The 14,409-nt window shown below is 52.1% G+C and overlaps 4 protein-coding genes across 4 annotated transcripts; 2 read left to right on the top strand and 2 right to left on the bottom strand.

Moving 5' to 3' along the window:
* Positions 1–294: 294 nt before the first annotated feature.
* RRD1 (peptidylprolyl isomerase) lies at positions 295–2,122 on the bottom strand. Its single transcript, XM_024465186.1, has 3 exons — positions 1,380–2,122; positions 976–1,327; positions 295–925 (listed from the first exon to the last, which is right to left on the bottom strand). Exons 1-3 carry the CDS (start codon positions 2,045–2,047, stop codon positions 494–496), a joined length of 1,452 nt encoding a protein of 483 aa, XP_024327048.1. The 5' UTR covers positions 2,048–2,122; the 3' UTR covers positions 295–493.
* On the top strand, positions 2,123–6,253 carry VC83_01512 (uncharacterized protein). Its single transcript, XM_024465187.1, has 4 exons — positions 2,123–2,410; positions 2,468–3,253; positions 3,305–5,092; positions 5,143–6,253. Exons 1-4 carry the CDS (start codon positions 2,329–2,331, stop codon positions 5,319–5,321), a joined length of 2,835 nt encoding a protein of 944 aa, XP_024327049.1. The 5' UTR covers positions 2,123–2,328; the 3' UTR covers positions 5,322–6,253.
* Positions 6,254–11,207, top strand: VC83_01513 (uncharacterized protein). Its single transcript, XM_024465188.1, has 6 exons — positions 6,254–6,339; positions 6,412–6,567; positions 6,808–10,094; positions 10,150–10,290; positions 10,346–10,416; positions 10,480–11,207. The coding sequence occupies exons 3-6, from the start codon at positions 6,864–6,866 to the stop codon at positions 10,517–10,519; spliced, it is 3,483 nt and encodes a 1,160-aa protein (XP_024327050.1). The 5' UTR covers positions 6,254–6,339; positions 6,412–6,567; positions 6,808–6,863; the 3' UTR covers positions 10,520–11,207.
* Positions 11,208–11,513: 306 nt separating this feature from the next.
* Positions 11,514–14,273, bottom strand: VC83_01514 (uncharacterized protein). Its single transcript, XM_024465189.1, has 4 exons — positions 13,631–14,273; positions 13,095–13,580; positions 12,254–13,045; positions 11,514–12,188 (listed from the first exon to the last, which is right to left on the bottom strand). Exons 1-4 carry the CDS (start codon positions 13,743–13,745, stop codon positions 12,028–12,030), a joined length of 1,554 nt encoding a protein of 517 aa, XP_024327051.1. The 5' UTR covers positions 13,746–14,273; the 3' UTR covers positions 11,514–12,027.
* Positions 14,274–14,409: the final 136 nt, after the last annotated feature.

Genomic DNA, 14,409 nt, shown 5'->3' on the forward strand with positions numbered 1-14,409 from the left:
GATTAGGTTAGAAATGGGCCATGCAAGCGTCGCAAGAGAATGGGCGATACGCTTTTTCCACTTCATGGGGCGCGTCTTACAGAGGAAATATTTGAGATACGCGCGTTCTTCAGATCTTACCCATGTCGTATTCCCAACAAAACCCAGAGGCAATTTCTTTGGAAGGAACGACGGATTGTTGGATGTACAATGTACTGTACGTACGACGCTGTACGATGTACAGCATGGCATGCATGCACTGCCTGTAACTTACTAACTATAACTTACATCAGACAAGGGGAAAGTTTATAACTTGGTTAACTAGTTAACTAGTTAACCAAGTTACACTGGATTATAAAGAGGCTTGATTGAACATGATTATTTTTCCTGCCTTTTATGCTGCGTCTACAGCCTGATAGGATGCCATGCGATGGTTCTATACGATCCACGGCGTCTCTGGAGGGATGGCCATTGTACTAAATGCTTTGTGCATTACTATCTACCGCAGTGTTCCTCATGGTGCTCTTGTTGGAGGATTACCTGGCGGTGGTGCTGAGCCGGACCCCGACGCTGCCCAAGGAGCACGAGTTGGCACCGAGCCATCAGCTTGAGCAGCAGCAGCAGCAGCAGCAGCAGCAGGCTTTGCCCACGGTGCACAAGTTGCGACACCCGCCTGAGGAGGAGCATTTGCCACGGTGGTGGCCGGAGCATTGGTCGCCCATGGAGCGCGGGTACCTTCCTGCGGCACTGGACGACTCGTTGGCGCACCACTCGTGTTTCCGCTGACGGAAATGGTGTGAGATGATGGCTGGTTAGATGTGTGTACTGTAGCGGCAGCTGCTGCCGCATTTGGATCGCGCTCAAAGCTGAACAAAGACCCAAAGTTGAAATGCTGGACCACTGGGAATTTGGAGAGCACTTCGGCATTGTACATTTTGATCATGCCCTGACGCTTTGTTAGAACCAACCGACGGCCTTTGGAATTCGTCCACATACCTTATTCACTTTCCCCCAGCCCGCGCGTACCCCAGATATATCGAATAGTATTGGACTATGCTCCCAGAACGGCCCCGTCTTGACATCGTTGATGAAGCCAATCGCCGCGAAGTACATGTTCTTCTTTCTCTCTTGATCGACGACGTTCTTCTTGATGACAGACGCAGGGTTTGGTGCATCTGGTAGTGATCCCTCTACTGGCATCGGCTCTCCGTCTTGTATTGCAGGGCTGTACTGAGCTGAACCAAAAATATATGATAAGAAAAAGTGGTCATCCAGGCCCCAGACGCCGTGAGAGCCAGCGGGCTCGAGGGAATATGTGAGAACTAATCGACGGATAACCTTCAGGTAACTGAAATAAACATCTTAGCATAGGGAAGGTAATATAGGAATGCCACACCTACGGTTCAAAGACTCCAAGTACTACACTCCTCTCCAAGCGGCCATCGTCAGATATTCCGTCTCCTGTCGTAAACCCACCGAGCTTCCACAGAGCCCCCAAGAATGCCAGAAAGCTCAACTCGTGGCCCGTCCCAAAGTCTAGCCTCTGTGAACTTCCAAACCCGCCCAGCAGGTATGAAGTAAGCTCATCTTCCGCGGTAGCCTCTCCCGGTGACCCAGCATCGAGAATCTCAACAGGAACATGCCGCCTCAGAATCGTCCCCACCCTGGACTCAAGAAGCTTATGCCACCTCCTGAAACTGATGTTACCAAACCTTCTCGGCCCGGTATCTGGAGGTGCTTCATCGATGATAGCTTCGATCGTCCTCAGCATCTCTTGAATCTGCTCTACCAATCCCGAAACCGCAAAGTCACTGCTACCCAGTTCCCACGTCTTTACTTGCCTCTTACCATCCACTTCAACTTTTCTAGGACACATAGCAGTGTCAAGCTGCATCACAAAGGTTCCTATGTCACTATATGCACGTGAGCTGAGGAAGTGGGGGACATCGTGCCCCTCATTGATCCTCTTCACAGGCTTGATAAAGGTATGCGGCTTCGACAGGTCCATTACTGAAAGCCTGGGTAGCTTGCTTTGTGCGGGCCCGCGGGCGCCAGATGCTTCAGCCATACTGATTATTGTTGCAATCTGTTGGCTTTCTGCTGTGAAGCTGTTGAGTTGACCCTGCCTTATGGAATGTTCTGTGTTGACATGACGTGGGGGAAGGTAAGCGAGTCGCGTCTGCCACTGGTGACAAGCTACCCGCGACAAAGGAACCTTGGGAACTATGTATGGCTCGGCTTGCGGAACTGAAGTCGGGCTTGAATTTTGTAACTTGGATTGACGTACAAACTAAGCCCTGCAATTTACTAGGATGATTGCCTGGGTTTACGCCTGGGTATTCCTCTACAATGGCGCGACTGAATGCGACCAGCTCGCCTGTCCCCGTCGCAAGCAACGAAAATCAAGATGAAGAGGAAGTTGGGGAAGACGGTGATTGGGAGCAATTTGTTTATGCAGAGCGGTTAGTTGCTGACTCTGTCGCAACAGAGGGCCAAGGCAAATTCTCGTTACTGCTTCGTGAACAACTCCATGCCGAACAAGACCTAGAAGAAGAGGGCGAAGAAGAGGGCGAAGAAGAGGGCGAAGAAGAGGGCGAAGAAGAGGGCGAAGAAGAGGGCGAAGAAGAGGGCGAAGAAGAGGGCGAAGAAGAGGGCGAAGAAGAGGGCGAAGAAGAGGGCGAAGAAGAGGGCGAAGAAGAGGGCGAAGAAGAGGGCGAAGAAGAGGGCGAAGAAGAGGGCGAAGAAGAGGGCGAAGAAGAGGGCGAAGAAGAGGGCGAAGAAGAGGGCGAAGAAGAGGACGAGGATGTCAGCGACCACGTTCTTAATGTGTTAAACAACGCCACAAGCACACCTCGCACCTCAAATCGAGCTTTACAAGACGACGAGCCACAACAGAACCCGCCATTTTCTATACGGAAGCGAGTTACTGGGTTATCCAGTGATGGCATGCGACTTCTGGGCAGCAGACTAAACGACAACGATATCACTGAAGACACAAGCCCCACAGAGGCGAGAGACGACACCATGCAACTACGCTCCACTTCAACCTCAGCTAGCAAAGCCCCCAAGAAGCTTAGTCGCCCGTCGGTGCTGCACCATCCTCTCAACATATATAAACCGTCGCCACAGGGCTCTGGGAAACCAGATGTCTACGACCTGAATGCATCACCAGAGAAGGCGGCGACAACGCCCACAAGAACTCGGTCGAAACAAGGGCAGGACGTGAAGCGCAAGAGGAACAATCATGCCGCAACGAAGAAGCCGTCTCCTAAAGGTAAACTACCAACTCCTGACTTGCTCGTAACTGCTTCTAAAGAATCAGAAGAAATAAAGACAGAAGTTCCATCCAGAGTCACTAGGAGTCGAGGTTCCGGTGAGGTTGTCGAGCCTATTGATTATTCGAAAAAGGTTGAAGACATGGTCAAGCGAAAGCGGAGAAGTGACTTGGTTGATGACGAGCCGGCACCGAAGGAGAGTCGCAAGAGGAATAAAAAGGTTGTAGAAGATGAGGTCGATGAATCAGAGGATGGAGACAGACCCAGCACTCCGGGCAGGCAGAATCTCACCGAGGAGGATATCCCAGCCGAAGAAGCTACGAGTCCTCAAACATTACAGAAACCCCACGTCGAAGACGAGTTGCCAGAAGCCACACCTAACGCCTCGGACAAAGGATCACAATCCGGTGCCGCCTCGGGGCCGTCCGATGCAACCGCCAAGAGAACAAATAAAGGCAAAAACGCAACCAGCGAGGACAAAGAAGACCCAGACGATCAAGAATACGAAGGCAATGGTAGCGGTGTCGAAGATGGCGGGAGCGAAGAGGAACTTGAACCTAAGACCGAAGGAATATCGCCTATCAGCACTGAAAATCCCAGGAGGAAGCATAAAGGCGAACGACAAGTCTTTATAAAGTCCCCTTATTTCGGAGATGACTTTATAGCCGCTAGCAAAATCGAAAAGGTCATAGAGTTAGTTGACAAACTTGGGATGACTGAAGCAAAAGATGTACAAAACGATCCAGAACCCCTGATGAAGGCCCGCACTGCTCCCGGTATGGAGATACAGGTCTTAACGAGGGACATAATCTCTTCATATCAGTCTATCCAGGGGCTCGACGAACATGAAGACCCCGATCCTGCTGCTCGAACCGAGGCGCTCTGTTCAGCTGCCAGAGACCTTGACAGGTTAGAAGTCACTGTGCGGAGGATTATAGACAAGAGACTTTGCGACCCCGCCAAAGTTGCTGCTCGTTACGGAGATAAAGGCGAGTCGTGGCGCGAAAGGATGCTGAGAGATTTGTTCCTGTTCGTCATGCCAGACATCATCAGAGCAGCATCTGCAGCCATAGTCACATATGGCTCCGATGGGCCTCCAAGCACCTTTGATTTAAAGGAGATATTACGATACGTATCACTAGTGTCGAGGCTGCTATTGATAGTCGAGGATCCGCATAACAAAAACCTTCGCCCAAGAGCAGTTCATAACGCCGCCCTTCCAATCCGAAGGCCATACATGAGCATCAAGCCCCTCCTACTAGGCTTCGAGATGCAATGCAAACAAGAGTTACATCATCGAGAAGATGTGGCCGAAGCGAAGCGACAGGCTCCCATACTGGAGAGGGAGCGGAAGGAACGGGAGGAGGCAGAGCGGTTCGCGGAGGAAGAGGCTCGGATAGAGCACCAGAGGCGACAGTTAGGGATCAATGATGCATACAACCGGGAGAGGATGAAACTCGGGCTACACCCGGTACCGTTGGCAGGCACCCAGGTGTCTCAGAACCCCCAGGCATCCGAACCGCCACAGCCGTCTCAACCCCAGCAGACGGAAGAGCTTAATATTACCGCGCACCGCATACGCGCAGAGGAGGAAGTGAGCGCGTTGGCGAAGGAAGTGGAGGCGCTGACCAAGAAGCTTGAGACGGCCGAGAGACGTGCTACGAAGCTGAGGCGTGAGGAGCAGCGCCAGCTCAGGGGGTACGATGCAGATGACGCGCATGAGGTTGACTACGAGAGGGTGGAGATGTTCCCTGCTGGCAATAATCACGCTCCTGTCGCCGAACCTTGGACTAAGACCGAGTACGAGGTGCTGGCGGATGGGCTCAGATTGGAGACAGGTATGCCATGTTTCTTACGATGCTGTTTCTCCTAACTAATCTACGCGCAGGGCCTGATAAATACCCGAACATTGCGAGGAGATTGGATAGGAGCCTGGACGAGATTTTCGACAAGGCAATAGAGGTTAAGAGGGTCATGATCGAGGGTCTCTATATGGCGAAAGGGGTACCAGTCCCACCGTGGATTGAAATCATTGGCGACGAGATGTTACCTAGGGGAAGAGAGTGAGACCAGCGCGATGGCGGGGTGTGCATCAGAGTGGCTCTTACACTGTCCAGATACCCTATTTCGCGAAGCCATGATATTATTTGCCCGGACACGTTCGTGGCACTGTGCATTCCACGTTGTCTTCCACCACAGCCATGTGACGACGACCAATCTTGCCGTGCTATCCAAACTGAACCGCGTGCATCGTGCATACGATACCCGTGACGACGTGCATGCGTGAAGATTTTCTAGTCTGCATTTTTAGTTTTTTCTGGCAGGCTTCCGAAACGAGCTGCTGAGCTGGCATGTTGTTAGCGGCCTAACGGTGACGCTGGATGCGGTTGACGTGTTTGTTGTCGACGCGCAGAACCCTTTTTTCGTTTTTGGGGGTCCAGTCAGACTGCCAGGGCGGTTGTGGAAAGTGGGGGTTTCTTCGGGAGGTCCTGGACGGACGGTCAGATCCACACCGCCGCAGATGGTCGAGCGGCTTGGGCCCATCATCAAGGGCACGGTGTGTAAATCACTATAGGTCGGAGCAAATAATTGCGATGGCTGGCCCTGGGTAAATAAGATGCTCGTTATTATGACGAGTCCATACAACGGAAAGGCCGGGGATATCGCGTCGGTGTCGCGTCGGTATCTTTTGAAGCTACTACTCCGTATTAGAGCGACTATTTCGACTATATTGAATATAGTGACAATAAGAGCGGGTAGGAGAGTAATAGCGTGTTTACTGGAAATGATCTGTGACTATTTTGCACTGTTTGGGTGTGATTTGGGGTGATTCGGCATGGTTTTGGCAATAATTTGACAACCACAATAACGCCTCTAACCTCATGCACCCCTGCCACCGAACCGGCGGCGACTTCCATTCGCCTAATTAGGCTTTGAAGCTCTCCCCTGACCGGACGGCTGTGGGACGGATGCCCACCACTGTCTTCTCAACCTCCCTCCCCCAATTGAATTAAGACGAGGATCTTGTCGCTGCATCTCCCATTCCTACCTTAACTCCAATTAAACTATCGCAACTGTTCCTCAGGTAAGACAAGCCCATTCAGAATCATAGCCTCACGTACTCTACTCTATGCACAAGGGTCTGATTCATATACAGCCTGAAGAAAGCTCAAAAGTCCCACTTCGCTGCGTTGGCGCCCTCGACAATCTCAATAGCCCACCACTCTTATACCTCACCACCCAACACCCGCATCGCTCTTTTTCTTCTTGCCTGCGCATACAGCGGTGAGGCACCAACGACGCCGAACACGTAGTAAGTCCCCCCTCCTTCTATTGGAGATCTCTGCCCATCAGGTGCAGCGCGGACAGACGGGCTTCGGGCACGCCTGCGTTGGCTCGGCCTCGCATCATCCAACGGGCGTTGACGTGGCGCCGTGCGTCCCTGGTATATCAGACAGGCGCAGGCAGCTTGTCCCGCCCTTGATGGCCAACAGATCCTCTTCCTATACACCTATTATATAATTCGTTCGCTGACAGCTCGTCCCAATGGCAGCTAGGAACTATCTGTGCGGTATCTCTCCACGAGAGATCCGATTGAAATTGAGGAAGATGGCCGATACCGAACCTAAGGACGTCGTGACGCAGGAGGAGGGCGCGCAGGCGGCGGCGTCTGGAACTGAGACTGCCGGCGAGGAGACGACGGGGCTGGTTTCGGAGGTCGAGACGGAGACCGAGAAGGAGACCCCAAGCCCCAGAAAGGTCGCGGTCAAGAAGGATGGTGTTGTGCCAAAGCGCGCTGCTGTACCGGCGAAGCTTCTAGGATCTTCGGCGACCTCGAGCACGAAGTCGGCTACAACTACAACGTCGACTGCGAAGACGACTCCAACATCGTCTGTCTCGCGCACCACGACTGGCGGACTGAGCAAGCCTCCTACACGACCAGTAGCTGGATCTATCTCCAGAAAGCCTGCCACCAGCGCGACGGGACCGAACTCGTCGAGTGCTGCTGCTTCGCACAGGTCCACCTCGTCGGTTGAGGAGAAGAAGCCATTAGCTGGAACCGCGAGACGATCATCCATACTCCCATCGAGCAGCTCGGCAACCAGGACTACACCAACCACCACTGCTGCGGCTCGCAAGCCAGCTGTATCTACCGCCTCGACCCCACCAAAGCCAACTACGAGGGCCGTTACTTCGACAACCCCAAAAAGCGCAGCTTCGAATAGCTCTGTGACTGGCCGCTTGGCTTCGTCGACTGCCAAGCCAGCTACTACTACTACTACGACAGCAGGGAGGAGAATCTCGAACCTCGCTGGCTCTATCACAGGCTCAACAAGCCGAACCGCCGCTACTGCAGCTGCAGCCAAGGAGTCTGAGGACTTGAAGGACAAGCTGCAAGAGAGCGAAGCCAAGGTCGAGGAGCTCAAGGCCGAAGTTGCTGCTTCCCAAGAGAAGTTGGCCGACTTGAGCAAGCAGATCGAGAAAGAGGCCGCTCGCGTCTCCGCTGCCGAAGAGGGCATGCGCAAGGACCACGCCGAGCTGGTCGAGAAGACTCGCGACTCCCACAAGTCGGATGTTGAGACCCTTGAGGCACAACTCGTTGAGCTTGAGACTTCCTACAATGCCAAGCTCGAGGCTTCCAACGCAACCGCCACCGAGTCTGCCGAGGCCCTGGAGAAGAAGCACACCGAGCACACAGCTGCATTAGCTGCGCTTGAGGCCGAGCTCCAAACTGCCAAGGATTCGCATGCCACCACTGTCGCTGCTAAGGAAGCGGATATCGAGGCGGCAAAGGCTGATGCTGAGAAGGCTCAGGGAGAGGCCAAGGCCTTGAACGAGACTTTGGATTCGTTGAAGTCTGAGCACGAGGCTAAGTCTAAGGAGGTTGAGGGTACTATTGCTACCCACAACGCGGAACATGCATCGGCATCGGAGGAGCTCAAGACGGCCCTCAAGTCGCTCACCGATGAGCACGAGGCGACTATCTCGGCATTGAAACTCTCTCACCAGGAAGCTTTGGAGAAGGGAACCACCGATGCTAGCACGTCGCATGCTGAGGAGCTCAAGGCTCTCTCTGACAAGCACGAGGAGGCGCAAGCAAGTCTGCAGAAGGAGCTCGACGTTGCTGTTGCATCTCATGCTAGCGTTGGCGCTGAGCTGACCTCTGCCAAGTCGGCACACGACGAGCACAAGGCAGCTCTTTCTGCTGAGCTAGCTACCCTGAAGGAGAAGCTTGCCACCACAGAGAAGGACCTTGCTGAGCTGTCGGAGAAATTCGAAGCCGCGCAAGCTAAGATTGCCGAAAGCGAGGCAGCATTGACCAAGGCCAATGGCGAGGTTGCGAACATTCAAGCGGAGGTCCTGTCGCTCCAGAAGATGATGGATACCGTCGACGAGGCTAGCAAGAGCAGCGATGAGGCGCACAAGAAGGAGCTTGCTTCCCTGACGAAGACGCTGGATGAGAAGACAAAAGAGATCTCTTCCATCAACGAGAAGCACATCAAGGAGCTGGAGTCGATTTCTAAGGACTACCAGAAGGAGATCGACGCCCTGGAGAGCCAGTCAGGCTTCAAGGACAAGTACGACGAGCTGAATGTTCAGCACGAGGAGCTTGTTAAGTCTCGCGATGCCGCCGTCGAGGCTCACACTTCCGAGTTAGAGAAGTTGAGAACCGACCATGGTAGCGCCGTTGATGCGCTCAAGGCTGCCGAGGCTGCGCACGAGACTGCTGTGGCTGACCTGAAGACTTCGCACTCCAAGAAGCTCGGCGAGGTCACTGAGCGCGCTGTCTCTGGTGACTCTACTCACGCTACTGAAATTGAGAACGTCCACTCCACCCACAGCGCCGCCCTTCTGTCGCTGAAGGACGAGCATGCTACTACCCAATCGAGCCTTGCAGCTGAGATTGAGAAATACAAGGAAGCCGAGGCTGCGCTGAAGGCCGAGACCGAGAAGGTCGCCGCGCAAGCCGCGAAGAGCGAAGCTGAGATCGATGAGCTGAAGGTCGCCCTCGCCGAGGAGAAATCTGCCAAGTCTGCTGCGCAGGCTGATCTTGATGCTGCTATCAACAAGAAGCCGGATACCACCGAGCTCGACGCCCTCCGCAAGGAGCATGATTCTCTCAAGGAGGAGCACGTGGCACTTGTCAACAAGGCACCGGACACCACCGAAGCTGATGCCCTCAAGGCTGAGCTCGCGACTCTGAAGGAGGAGCACACTACGGTCCTTGCCAAGGAGCCAGATACCACTGAGCTCGATGCCCTCCGCAAGGAGCATGGCTCCCTCAAGGAGCAGCACGAGGCTTTGGCCAACAAGGCGCCTGATACCACCGAGGCTGATGCTCTCCGCGCCGAGCTTGCAACTCTCAAGGAGGAGCACGAAGCTCTTGTGAACAAGGCACCCGACACCACCGAGGTCGATGCCCTCAAGGCTGAGCTCTCCTCCCTCAAGAAGGAGCATGAAGCTCTTGCCAACAAGGCTCCCGACACCACCGAAGCTGACGCCCTGAAGACTGAGCTTGCATCGCTTAAGAAGGAGCATGGCACCGCTCTCTCTATCGCGCAGGAGGAGTCCGCACAGGCGACTAAGGAGCACCTCGCCGCCAAGGAGGCGCTCGAGAAGCGCCAGGCCGACTTTGCTGAGCACAAGGCCACCGTTGAAGGCAAGGAGAAGACCAGCGAGTCGGATTACAAGGATATGCATGATTCGCTCACTCAGCTCGTCGAGGAGGCTAATGCGAAGGCCGAGGCTGCTACGAAGAAGGCGACAGATGTGTCGTCGCATGTCGCTGAGCTTGAGGCGCAGTTGAAGGTTAAGGATGCTGAGATTGCTGCGGCTAAGGTATGCCCCCTCCCCTACTCCCTGTCATCGATGTGAAACTAATACCAAAAACTAGGCCACGGCTGCAGCTGCACCTGCCGCAGCAGAGAAGCCCAAGTCTGGGATCCTCGCCAGCAAGTTCGCCGAGGACCTCGAGGAGGCTGCGGCGCCGGCCGCGGAAGGTGAGCCAGATAACTCGTCAGCCGCGCTCGCTTCGGTGGGTGGCCTTGCCTGACTCCCTTTTGTGCAAGTTTACTGACAATATACTGTAGTTGACAGCGGCAAAGGTGAAGGTGTCGCAGCTTGATGAGATGAATGACGAGCTTAAGGATGAGAATTTGAGGCTCGTTCACCCACTCCTCGTCCCCGAGTTACGAAAGGAAAGGTGCTAACGCATAAGAAATAGGATGCTCAAATCCATCAGCGATCTCGACGCTCCCCGATAAGGTCGTCGTGTAAACACCGCCGCCATCACTCGCAACCTGTACTCGTGTTTTCCTCCCATATTTCTTTACTTTTTTTGGTCCCAACCTCAAACTCAACTCTGTTCATTCGATACCCGATCGCCGCCCTGCCGCCTGCGGCGGCACGTTTTCCTGGCGCAATTTTTTGCTTTTTTGTGCGCGCGCGTTGGATATCGGGGTTTTTTGTTGTTTGGTTTGGAAATTTGAAGGGTGGTTGGAAGGGCCGGTCGAGAGTGGATGCATATATGTATGTGTAATTACTGAGGGGCCGGGAATTATGTGAGGGGGGAGAGGGTATGTAAGGGGGGTTGTTTATCTGTGATGTTGTGATGAAGGGGGTGTTATGATCAGAATGGAATTGGCACACAGAGACTGGACTGGAACAATCGTAATTCATGGAGAGGGATGGATGGATTATATTTCACTTATGACCACGAACCCCTGGTCCTTGCCCGCTCGCCCTAAATCTACTATAAGAGGAGGCAGCTGCAGGCTCAAAGTTCCTCATGACGCCCACACCCGGATACATGGAGAGGGGCATTACTAGTTTGATAAGCACACTCGAGTCGAACCATATTTCTTTTGACGAAGCCCAAGCAAATCTAGAATAGTAAGTGAGGGACAGCATCCAGTAGTGACAGCCAATAGTGACAGCTTTCAATGGTGACAGCATCTAATGGTAACAGCATCTAATGGTGACAGCATATGATGGTAATAGCAAGCAACTAATGGCGACAAAATATAATGGTTGCAACGGTCCGCAGTTAACATCGTGAGTGGCTGCCTTTTCTTCTAGGTTGATATCTTTTGTAATGGATAGACGTATTGTTTTCAGGGATTGGCCTTCAATTTCGATGATATCTGCTGCAGTGGCGCCATCTCTGATTCTATATCTTGATATGTTCTCTTTGCTGAGGTATATCTTTGGGCGACACGGCACGTGTTATTATTGAAAGCTCTTGAAATGAGAATGTATGTTATATTTATTAAAGTAGTGCCCAACCCATTACCAACTTTTGAATCAGCCAACTAACTTCCGACCCCATTCCGTCCCCGAGCACCTGTCCATCTGTTCCTGTTCCTGCCAGTACCAGCCAATTACCATCCGAAACCATGTCTTCCCCGCAAAACTCTAAGCGTTAAGCGACTGTAATGAATGTGTATATGAAATGTGAATTCGTGATCGTAGCTCGTAGGCTCTAAAGCAAAGGTAATGTAATGTAGTGTATATAAAATTGAGACTCATTGAATCGCTGGATCGCTGGTTTGGCAAAAAGAGAAAATATGAAGGAGCAAAATGAAAGGGGTATAATGAAAAGAAGCTGCGCCCCTCCAGAAAATGCAGATGCTGTAAAATTTCGAAATGATGTCCCTCCTTCGTGAAACGAGGAGACGGCGCAGCAAAGGGTGCTGACTGAGATAAAAGTGTTTGGTGTCGACACGGTGAGATTTGTATGGCCTTGCAGCCTCATAATTAAGATTAACTGATTTTAGATGACCGCCTGCCGAATCATCTCGATGGGAGTGGTGTGAACCTTCCCGAATGAATGAGTTGGTGATGGAGTGCTGGGTGCACCAGCCCCGTCAGATGGCCTCGGCCAATTCTGATGGTTGTCATAGCTCATTGTAAGTAGTTTGGCTAAGACAGCACCTATGGAGAGTGCTGTTAGCCGACAATTCCTGGTGAATTAAATGTAACTGGGGAAGACAACTAACCTATAATCAGAAGCAGTGTATTCCGAGAGAGAGACGCCTCAAGACCATATGAGCCCAGAATAAGAACCGTAGGTGGGGTCGTAACGAGTAGTGTCCAGTCAATACCGAAGGGGCCTCTTGACCCGAATATCCGAGTCTGCCAAGTGGATGCCATAGTCGAACTCCTATCGACTATATCCGCCAGATTCGACGCAGCAGTGATTGCTCGTACTAATAATACCTCGTGCTCATCCCCCATCTTCGCCGCCATCTGCAGCTGCTCGGTCATATTCATCATGGCTGAGAGGACTTGCGCGGATTGCCTGTCCACTTCATTCTGGCGGTCTTGAATTGCCACCAGGCCATTTCCAACGGTGGCCATGTTGCTGTAGAGAGCGAGCATCATGGCTTTCAATGTTTCCATGTCCTTATTTGCTGCCTGCGCCTCGCTGGCGATGTCCATTGTGATATCAAGTGCTCGTTGTTGTAAAGCAGCCTGCTCGGCATGGTTTTCAAGTGAGCCCTTCCGGAGTCTATTGAGCATTTGCTCAACGTCTGCAGCATAAGTCGACATGCCGTTAAAGATGCCCTTCACATTATTGCTTGCTTTTGTTGCTTCTGCGGAAACACCGTCCCAAACATCGGAGAGACCAACTTTGAGCTTGTCAACTGATGTTTTTATCGTGTGAACAGAAGACCTCGCGTCTTCTGCCTCTTGCCGGATGTCGCGATTAATTTCGGAGAGTTTCTGAACTTCATCCACGACGTCGGCCATCAGCCGGGTAAGAGTCGAGAACAGTGCAATTGTCTCATCTGTGATACGTTAGAGGCAAGCTTGAGTACAGAGGCTTCGAATACTTACCCTTTTCGATATCCATACGTGCCACTTGACACACGACCGCTGTCGATTGTTGGTTGAACTTCCATGATACAACCGCCGATTGGTCAGAGCCAATTGCCTTCAGACAGCCACTCATTTCAGAGTGATTGATAATAATGGACTGGCTGCCACGGCTGTTCTTTATACCCATAAGAATAGATTGTGTGTATGGTGAGCATTGTTGGGGAACCGGTCGCTGAAGGGCTTCAATGTCGCATACTGTAAGGCTGACAGCAAAGATCTTCAAGTAGTCTTCACGACGTTCTTCTTCGGCGGCTTTGTTTGTGACGGGGTCGGTGGAGCTTTGTGGAGTTCGGCAGTTATCCAACAGCATGCTGGCTGCAAAGCGATGGCAGAATTGTTTCCGATTCAAGTCCTCAATTGCTTTTAATGCCTTGCTTATGATTGCGGAGTCGGGAGGTTGTTGCCGTCTTGGTAATGTGAGATCGAAGTCAATATCCTCGTCGCCTATGACAGTCGTTAGATCCATTTTCCGCCTCAATGACGTGGAGACTGACCACCAATGATAGGTTTCTGAGTAATGGCGTCCTCATCAATATATCTTCGCCAGATTGATGCTGTACAGCCTTCGCCCAGTAGTAGGACCCAAAGTAGAATTATGGATGGCTTCATTTTGCTGTAGTCGTGAAGGTTAGCCTCGGTGGTGGAGCTTTCTTGGCTGGAGGCTTGCCACGAGGCATACCAGCAGATGGCGGACGAGTCAGACTGATCAACTTCAATGGTATCAAATGCTGAGTGACAGATTGAAGAAAGGCAGGAAGAGAGTCTTGTAATTGATTAAGACCACGAAGATGACGTTGCACGAGATCGGAAAGAATAAATGTGACAAACGTGGCGGAGGAGAGATAATTATGAGGCGCCGATAGAGTAAAAAGTGAAGACCGGTAGAAAAACTGTAATAGAAACTCCTTGCCAACTTGAGGACCGTTTTGGAGATATGAAACTTTTGAGAGCAGTCCCCAGTCTTTCCCAAGTGAGACGCGGAAACACTGACTGGGTTTTGAGAGACGGGACGTGGAATCAACGAGACTTACGCTACTACCTGGAATTTATCGGAGATCATTCAAATAATGGACGTATTGGGCTCCATATCCCATAACCCCAAGGTTTGGAGCGAATATTATGAGGCTTTATTTCTCAATGGCTTAGTTTTATCCAGTTGGGGAGACGCGACGGATGTCTGGTGGGGGAATCGCGAAGTCACGTGCACAATTTTGGCACTAGCGCCATCCATAGAACTTCTGAGGAGCATCCCCATAGAATATCCCGAAGACAG

Source organism: Pseudogymnoascus destructans (genome assembly GCF_001641265.1).
Source record: "Pseudogymnoascus destructans isolate 20631-21 unplaced genomic scaffold scaffold_3, whole genome shotgun sequence".
NCBI classification, from domain to species: domain Eukaryota; kingdom Fungi; phylum Ascomycota; class Leotiomycetes; order Thelebolales; family Thelebolaceae; genus Pseudogymnoascus; species Pseudogymnoascus destructans.